General features: G+C 36.2%; 2 protein-coding genes across 2 annotated transcripts; one reads left to right on the top strand and one right to left on the bottom strand.

The window, feature by feature from the left end:
- Positions 1 to 2,659: 2,659 nt before the first annotated feature.
- On the top strand, positions 2,660 to 6,744 carry LOC111803795 (mitogen-activated protein kinase kinase kinase 3-like). The gene is made up of 11 exons (XM_023688351.1): positions 2,660 to 3,387; positions 3,875 to 4,192; positions 4,445 to 4,532; positions 4,644 to 4,706; positions 4,810 to 4,970; positions 5,070 to 5,145; positions 5,251 to 5,310; positions 5,525 to 5,632; positions 5,731 to 5,967; positions 6,041 to 6,141; positions 6,232 to 6,744. The coding sequence occupies exons 1-11, from the start codon at positions 2,951 to 2,953 to the stop codon at positions 6,485 to 6,487; spliced, it is 1,905 nt and encodes a 634-aa protein (XP_023544119.1). The 5' UTR covers positions 2,660 to 2,950; the 3' UTR covers positions 6,488 to 6,744.
- Positions 6,657 to 9,053, bottom strand: LOC111803796 (NAD(P)H-quinone oxidoreductase subunit O, chloroplastic). Its single transcript, XM_023688353.1, has 6 exons — positions 8,700 to 9,053; positions 8,549 to 8,604; positions 7,502 to 7,567; positions 7,386 to 7,427; positions 7,205 to 7,264; positions 6,657 to 6,867 (listed from the first exon to the last, which is right to left on the bottom strand). The coding sequence occupies exons 1-6, from the start codon at positions 8,947 to 8,949 to the stop codon at positions 6,838 to 6,840; spliced, it is 504 nt and encodes a 167-aa protein (XP_023544121.1). The 5' UTR covers positions 8,950 to 9,053; the 3' UTR covers positions 6,657 to 6,837.
- Positions 9,054 to 9,374: the final 321 nt, after the last annotated feature.

Below are 9,374 nucleotides of genomic sequence, written 5' to 3'. Positions count from 1 at the left end.
TATATTATTTTTTTAATATGAGTTTTACCACTCTTATAGTAATAATTTAAACATAATCTCGAAAAAAAAAAACAAAATAGTATCCAAATCCAATAATAAAAATAAATAAATAAATAAAGATTCCATGCATCAATAATTAGTGGAAAATGCCGTTACAATAGATAACCAAAAATATTATAATTTGTTGCTACATTCTAATCATGATATTATAATTATTAAATATAATGGCCCATTATTTAGGCATGAGATACAGGTGTTATTCGGTAATTTGAATTTTTAATTATATTCTACTATTATTCAAATAACCAATCTTTTTAAATATGGATGACATCATAAATGAAATAACCCATTAATTATCGACTAACTAAGATATATATCATCGATTAAAATATTTTTATTTATCATATTTATAAATAATTTATTATATTGTAGCTCGGTTTTACATTTTATAACTATAACTATCAATCTAGACATGAAAAAGATAATACACTTAGAAATTAGGTTAAAATTATATATATTAGATTTTTCTCGTAAGTTTTAACCTTAAGAAAATTTTGAAATTATTTACGATAAATTAATAAAAATATCTATAAATTAAGTTTCAATAATAATGTTGGGAATAAATATTTTTACCATGTGCAACCATTATTTATTTATTTATTAAGTAAAATGTGGCATTAAAAGGAAGTTATTTTTTTAAAAAAATGCCACGTGGAAGACGAGGTGTTGAAATGGGGTCAGACTGAGATCCCGAGAGGTCTCCTCTGCAATTTTGACTCATTCAAAGCTTTTTTTTTTTTTCTTTTTAATAATTTTTTATTATCTTTATTTTTACGAAATAAAAAATTGGGATGGCTATAAATTCAAAATCAAATCATGTTAAAACTACTTTTGGAATTTATTCCATAATATATTTTTATTCTTAATTTATAGAAATCACGTTTATTTATTTATTTATTTTTGAATTATTGTTAAATTTTAAAATGATATTATCTTTTATCTGACCCTANTTCTAATACCCCTTTTTAAAATTATATTTTTAAACGTTATTATCTAATTTTAATTTCTACTTAATCCTTTGAAAAAAAAGAAGAAAAAAAAGAAAAAAAGAGGCAAATTTGGTTGGTGTCTGGTGTGCGTGTGAAAGAAGGGGGAAAAAGGAAGGAAGAAGAAGGTTCTTAGTGGGTGCCACCAAAAACAGGCAACTGGGTTACACGGAAATCAATTGAAAAGGATANTTTACGAAATAAAAAATTGGGATGGCTATAAATTCAAAATCAAATCATGTTAAAACTACTTTTGGAATTTATTCCATAATATATTTTTATTCTTAATTTATAGAAATCACGTTTATTTATTTATTTATTTTTGAATTATTGTTAAATTTTAAAATGATATTATCTTTTATCTGACCCTAATAATCTCATATATAAATTATTAATTTTTTTTAAAGAAAGTTAAATAATTATACTATAAAGACAATTATAAAACTTGCAAAATTGGAAATATAAACTAATCACGTGGAATTGGACACTCATTTATTTATTTATTTTAATTTTAAAATTGGTATAATATTAGCACAGCTGATTATGGATATTTTTGTTTTTTATAATTAAAAAAATAGAGAGATAAGTTTATATTTATTTATTTTTAGAGAAAAATAAAATAGATTTAAATGTAAACATAATCTATAATATTTATGATTTAGGAGATTTCAATATGAATAATGCTGTTGACATTTAACTCATATGTTTACTATCCCATTTTTGTCAACATGTTTTTTATTTATTATTATTTATTTAAAAAAATAACTTTTTCATGTCAAAAAGTCAACTTTTCATGAGTCCTTTTAAAGTTATTTATTGCCTTTTTAAAGATTGCAATCTAAAAGTCTTTTATTATTTACAAAAGTTTTAATTATTTGATTTTTTTTTAGTAGTTAAAAAATTATCATTGAAATTAAATTTATATATACAAAATGCTCTAAATCTCGAATTTCTTTTGTTAACAAAATAAAAAATACTCAAAAAGAAAGATAGAGCGATCAAAATTTGAAATAATAGTAAGTATTTTGTCCACAAAGTTGAAAATTAAAATTAAAACGACCAAAAATTAATTTAAAATTTACAAATTATATCCTAATTTATTAATACCATTCTACAACAAAAATTCAAAAAGTATAACTAATACTAATTTTTTTCCTAAAATTTATTTTTATTTTTGAAAAAAAGATATAAATTAATTTTGTTGATGACATTTATTTAATTATATAGAAGACGTAATATAATGTTCTACATAAGCATTATTTAGTAGTAAGCTCCAAAATTTAAATAATTTTTTTAGTTTTTTCGCCTATTTAAATTTTTAATAAATCATAATTTACTAAAACAAATTTATTACATAGTTCTAATACCCCTTTTTAAAATTATATTTTTAAACGTTATTATCTAATTTTAATTTCTACTTAATCCTTTGAAAAAAAAGAAGAAAAAAAAGAAAAAAAGAGGCAAATTTGGTTGGTGTCTGGTGTGCGTGTGAAAGAAGGGGGAAAAAGGAAGGAAGAAGAAGGTTCTTAGTGGGTGCCACCAAAACAGGCAACTGGGTTACACGGAAATCAATTGAAAAGGATACCCTTTTCTTCGTTTACAGATCGCACACGCTTTGCCATTGTTTCTCTCACTAGCCCAGTAACCAAAACAACCCCCCTGTGTTTCTCTCTCTAAAAAGCCCACCTATGAAGTTGCCACGTCCTTTCCCCCCACCACTTTATCCAACCACCGTCTGCCCTCTGATCTCAATTTCTTCTTCGAGTTTTCTTCCTCTCTTTAAACCCTTTTCATATTCTCCTCTTGCTTCTTTGATTTTCCTCGAACCCTCCCTCCCTCCCTCCCTTTTCAATTCCTTTCTCTGATTCTTTCTGGGGTTTGCTGATTTCCCTCTCTTCTCTACCATGCCGGCTTGGTGGGTAAGAAAATCGAGTAAAAACAAGGACCATCACAATCATCCCACTACCTTTCTCAACTTCTTCAACTCTTCTTCTTCTTCTTCTTCTTCTTCTTCTTCTTCTTCCCCCAAAACTGAACCTAAGAACGCCAGCGACAAACCCAGGAGCTTCGATGAGGTCTCTCCGGTGATTTTCTCTCGCAATTCCCCCAGGTGTAGCAGGGATCTGGGCACTTCTGGTGCCGCCTCTTCTGGGTTTTCCGGTTTTGACTCCGATAGTGGAGATACCAGTGTTCCTCTTCCTCGACCTACTACTTCCGGCCTTGGGATTGATCATGGAGTCGGGAATGGATCTGGGTCTGTTTCGGTTTCAAGTGTTAGCTCCTCTGGCTCTTCCGATGATCATCCATCTGCTCAAGAACACCTTCAATTTGGAGGTCTCAGGTGGGTTTCCAGTTTCCAGTTTCGAACGTTTCTGACTCCGATCGTTGCTTATTTGTGTTGTTCTGATATTGGGGTTTTGTGAATTTTTTGAGTTTGTGAGTTATCGTGAAACTGAAGGACTTAATTCCCCTGTTTCTGTAGTCTTCTGCTGAAGAACATGGAATATACAACCAATTTTGCAATCTATTTGGCCCTGTTGGGATCTTAATCTCTCTTTACCTGCTTTGATTTCTGAAACTGGGCCTTCTGGTTTATTACTGTGTTTTGATATCTTTGTTCTGTTTCTTGTTTAGCTCCGTTGCTTAATGCTGATACGATATGAGCTAGTTTATGTTTTAAACATGTCACGAAAAGCTGGGCTTCAGCTTGTTGTTGTTTCTGAATTAGCTAATACTCCCATGGGTGAGAGATTAGAAGTAATGGCTATCAGCTTTGTCTCTGAAATGCATTTGGAAATTTAGTCCACTGTGTTTGAAATTTGATTCAGAGGATTTGCTGATACAAGAACAGAGAAAAGGCCAAGAAGTCCAGGTCCAGGATCAAGAGGACCCACCAGTCCTACATCGCCTCTCAACCCGCGGTTCTGTGGCATGAGTTTGGAGTCTCCTACAGGCAAGCTAGATGACGGGATGAGTCGATGTCACAAGCTGCCACTACCTCCAAGTTCTCCCACCAGCCCGTCTTCCTTGACCAGCACGAGAGCTATCAATATCGGCGATAACAACGTTGCTACACAACCGAAGTGGAAGAAAGGAAGGCTTCTAGGAAGGGGAACATTTGGGCACGTTTACCTTGGATTTAACAGGTAATGGTGATTTTGATTAGTATGTTTTCATGTTCTCATAGTAATGGATGCATTGAAACTATATTTTCTATTTCGGGATGCAATTTAAACTCGTTCCTCGGAACGTATAATGTTCGAATAATGATTGACCAAGATACTCGATCTAGTTTCTTGTGCTACTTGGGAGTTGATCTCCCTGTTAGCATCTCAAAGATGGCACCATATTTGTTTTTATGATTACTTCTGTAACCCATTTTCTTGGATTCATTGCAGTGTAAGTGGCCAAATGTGTGCAATCAAGGAGGTCAGGGTTATAAGCGATGATTCGACATCGAAGGAATGTCTCAAGCAATTGAACCAGGTAATTCTTATTCTCTAGCTCGAGTTCATTGCGTTTTGAAAGTTTTAACGGGTTTAAAGGCTACCATTTTGATGGTTGGTTGTAATTCTAACCAATCACTCTGTCTAACAGGAGATTACCGTGCTCAGTCAGCTGTCGCATCCAAACATCGTCCGGTACTATGGTAGTGAAATGGTAAGTACAATTGTCACATCCAAACATCGTCACTGTGAACAAAGCTTCTGACTCATTGTAATTCTAACGTTTATAATCTTACAAATTAAATTTGCGCTATCAGGGTGACGAGTCCCTCTCGGTCTATTTAGAATACGTCTCTGGTGGCTCAATTCACAAGTTACTTCAGGAATACGGTGCCTTCAAAGAACCTGTCGTAAGAAACTATACCCGAAAGATCCTTTCCGGGCTTGCTTATCTGCACGGGAGAAACACAGTGCATAGGTATTTGATTGTAAATACTGCTCAGGAATCTTCTTTTCATACTAAAGGGTACTTCCTATTTTACTTCTGAACATTCATGGAATATACTTCTCATGGCAGGGACATAAAAGGGGCAAATATCTTAGTCGATCCGAACGGCCAGGTCAAGTTGGTGGACTTTGGCATGGCTAAACATGTATGTATATTAACTCTTCCCCTGAGCGCTTAAACGTGTTGTTTTTTCTTTATCGTCTTTAACTGATCCACGTTTTTAAATGCTTTGCATTTCGGTTCGAATCAGATTACGAATTGTACTTCGATGCTCTCCTTCAAAGGTAGTCCTTATTGGATGGCCCCCGAGGTACTTTCTATCACTTTCTTCCTCTCCCCCCGCTCTAAACAAAAGCCGAGTACTAAAGAAGAATAAATGAAAAGGAAGAACGAATCTTTTGTCATCGAGTTTATGAAAACAAATGTTCCTCCACATTCTTCTGTTTTGTATTGAACGTTTTTCTCTTAGTTGTACACCTGCGCTGTATCCGTCCTTACGGTTGTTTCTTGTCGTGGAATCTCAGGTTGTAATGAATACAAATGGCTACAGTCTTGCTGTAGACATTTGGAGTTTAGGGTGTACAGTTCTTGAAATGGCGACGTCCAAACCGCCTTGGAGCAAATACGAAGGGGTTCGACATCTTCCTTAGATATTGCTCTCAAATTTTTCATGAGCTGCTCATGTTATATTGTCTGGGGCCATACTTATCTTATATCTTGACATTAACAGGTGGCTGCCATTTTCAAAATTGGGAATAGTAAAGACATTCCAGAAATTCCAGACCATCTCTCGAATGATGCTAAAAGTTTCGTGCAATTATGCTTGCAACGGGACCCGGCTGCACGTCCTTCGGCTGCAGAACTACTGGATCACCCTTTTGTTCAAGATGCAGTAACACCAAGAGCGTCCGATGTTAACTTGTCCATGGATGCATTCCTGTTTAGTTTCGATGGAAGCCAGACTCCGGTAAGCCTTTCGAACTTAGAATCACTCGGAAAAGTTGGCCATGAAGTTGAAACCTTTGCAACTTTATATGCAGCCATTGTTAGATCGGCATCCAAACCGAAAAAGTATAAGCATATGCGATGGAGATTATGCAACAAACCCAACAATCTCTTCCAGAGCTTCGAGGAGTCCTAGGTACTAAAACATCATTTCTTCACAATCTTCTCTTTGTCTAATTCTATATACTCACTTCGAGACCAATGTGCTCGCTCGCTCTACGTGCAGGGGAAACGCAAGATTGATCACATCCTTGCCTGTCTCTCCTAGTTCAAGTCCATTACGGTCGTATGGCCCCGCACACCAGAGCTGTTATCTTTCACCACCACACACATCTTACATGGGGTTGGGTCAAAGCGGATACAATTTAAACGAATATGCATATAACACAAGACCGAACACATTGTTCACCCTTGATCCATCACGAGAGTCGTTACTATTGAAAGTTCGGACTCACGGCGGATCACCAAGAAGACCTCTATGACTGAACTTTTCTTTAAAAACAAGGAAGAAAATCATCTTCCTGACAGCCCCAGGTGTGATTTTATCCATTATGTAACCATTGTGAAAATTTTGCAAGTGGGGTAATGATATATGATGTAATTGGTTAGAGATATCTTTTTGGTCCTTGTAAAGTGACGGTGGTCTGTATATGTAATACTCAGTTCAGTAGCTCTGCTATCATCAACTTAGATCAGGCATTCAAAACAGATATCTATTCAGGAGGTTCCTATAGATCAATATATGTGTAAAATATGTAGTTTTAACTACAAATCTTTACAGAAACATGAGGAATAAACCTTCAAGTGAGGCATCCTTGATTCAAAGCTGTGATTACAGTCTTTCGTAGTTGAGTTTCTCCGACTGCCAGAACGAGAGAAGGCATCATAATATATGCAACAAATGGTTAGCAAAGGAAGTAAATAGGAAAAGAAACAGGAAAGAAGATCAAAGCAAAGTCATAGGAGTAGAGATGTCCACGGGGCAGGACGGAGAATATAATCTCAGTTTTGGGCCCGTTTATCTAACGAGGATAAAATATTTCCCACTCCTTCCTTCATTCCTTGCTTAAACGGGAAACGGGAAATCTCCTCCCCACTCGGGGTAGGTCTCCACGATTCTAATGTTTAAATATATGGTCTTGCTTATTCGAAACTCGTCACCAAGAACAAGATATCAAGAACAGCTTTTGAATAAATACCTTTATAAGCATGTCAGTCGGCAGCCAAGCTGGTGCAGTTGGGACACCAACCCATGCAATCTGTCCAAGAATTTTGTGTAAGAATGTAACACTACAAATATATAGCAGGAATGAAAGAACTTGACATAAGATGGAAGCCAAAGCATCATATACAAATGGATCCCAAATGAAAGTTACTCACAAGTGCATACTCCCCCGTCTCAAAAATGCGAATATCCAATACCTGAAAAGAAGATCGACTTTTTAGAAGTCCCTCGTATATTTTAACACGTTCGTGTGTAATCCGTGTAAACTGACCTCGCCACGGTCTTCGTAAATATAATCCAAGCCCTTGTAATAAGGTGGATGCCCAACAGATAGATACTAATGGTAAAGAAGAAGAAAATATTGTCATCAGTCCAATAATCAATGGGAGAAATGAGAAACATGTCAAATTCCATACCTTTTAACATTATGTTCGTGTTTTAAAAGTTTATGGTGATGACGATATTAAAAAGGGTTGAGCACACAGTCTCCCCATTGCCCCAATCGTGACAATAATAATTGAGCACAAAGGTTGGGTCATCATAGGATTATTGGGTGAGATCCCACGTCAGTTAGAGAGGGAAATGAATCACTCTTTATAAGAGTGTGGAAAATTCTCCCGAACACACATTTTAAAGCCGTGAAGTTGATAGCGATATGTAACGAGTTAAAACATACAATATCTGCTAGCGGAGGAATGTTACAAATGATATAAGAGCCAATCATTGGGAGGGGTGCCAACGAGGATGCTGGCCCCAAGAGGGTGAATTGTGAGATCCCACATCAAAGGGAGAGGGGAGCGAAGCACTCCTTATGAGGGTGTGGAAACTTCTCTCTAATAGACGCGTTTTATAACTATGAGGCTGATGGTGATATGTAACGGGCCAAAGCGGATAATAACTGGTCACAGTGGGGTTGGACTATTACAAATGGTATCAAAGCCAGACACTGAGTGGTGTGCCAGCGAGGGCGCTGGCCCCCAAGGGGAATGGATTGTGAGATCCCATATCAGTTGGAGGGAGGAACGAAACACTCGTTATAATTATGTGGAAACCTTTCTCTAACAGACGCGTTTTAAAACTGCGAGTTTGACAATGATAGGCCAAAACTGTTACAAATGGTATAAGAGCCAATCACTTGGCGGTGTGCCAACGAAGACATTGGCCCCAAAGGAGGTAAATTGTGAGACCCTACATTGATTGGAGAGTGGAACGAAACATTCGTGTGGAAACCTTTATCTAATAGATTCATGCTAAAACTATGTAGCTAATAGCTATAATAATCACCCAAAAAAAACAACGATTCCAGAAAACTACTTACATTAACGCTATTAAGATACTTCTCTTTATCAACTCGCACAATCTGACCCTTCTTCACTACAGAAATCACATAAAAAAGAAGGAAATCAACAAATCTAAAATGAATCGTCAAATTCAAGAACGAGGGCAGCAGAATAGCAGAAGAAACTCACTCGAATAGACGGGCTTCTTTAGAACCTTGGGAGAGGCGGCGGGGGAGCTTGAGGTTGAAGGTTCAGCCATGGGGGGCTGCTGGGTTTTGGTCTCCGATGCCTTATTCTCCGGATCAGTGGATTTTAGGGCTCGAATGGGATTAAAACGAAGTGGGTTTCTTCTAGAACTTTGTGGGTTTCTTCTAAAACTTTGAGGGAACTGAGTGAGGCATGAGAAAGAGTTGTGAGAAAGAGATGCAGAGAAAGCCATGGCGGAAGAAGGATAGAGATTAGTGTGTGAGATATAGAAATATGTCCCTCACTCGATGGGCAGTTCAACAGAGATAACGCTAAAATGATAAACCACATATCCACAGCATAAATTTTTTAACAGGGCTGTTACTACTTCCTCACATCATCGTGGGACCCAACAATTCATCCTCTTTGTAGCTCAGCGTCTCGTTGGCACATCGCTCGGATTCATCCCCTTCGAGGCCAGCATCTCGCTGGTATATCGTATGGTGTCTGATTTTGATACCATTTGTAACAACCCTAACCTATCGATAGTAGGTAGGTTTTCACACCCTTGTAAAGAATATTTCGTTATACTTTCCGATTGATGTGGGATCACACAAATTGTTTTGTGAAAATGTACGTACAAAGAAAAATCTACCCTTGAAAAGAAGTGATTCATGT

Source organism: Cucurbita pepo, chromosome LG10, assembly GCF_002806865.2.
Source record: "Cucurbita pepo subsp. pepo cultivar mu-cu-16 chromosome LG10, ASM280686v2, whole genome shotgun sequence".
NCBI lineage: Eukaryota > Viridiplantae > Streptophyta > Magnoliopsida > Cucurbitales > Cucurbitaceae > Cucurbita > Cucurbita pepo.
Note: the sequence above shows the minus strand (reverse complement) of the source record. Positions and strands in the feature narration are given on the sequence as shown.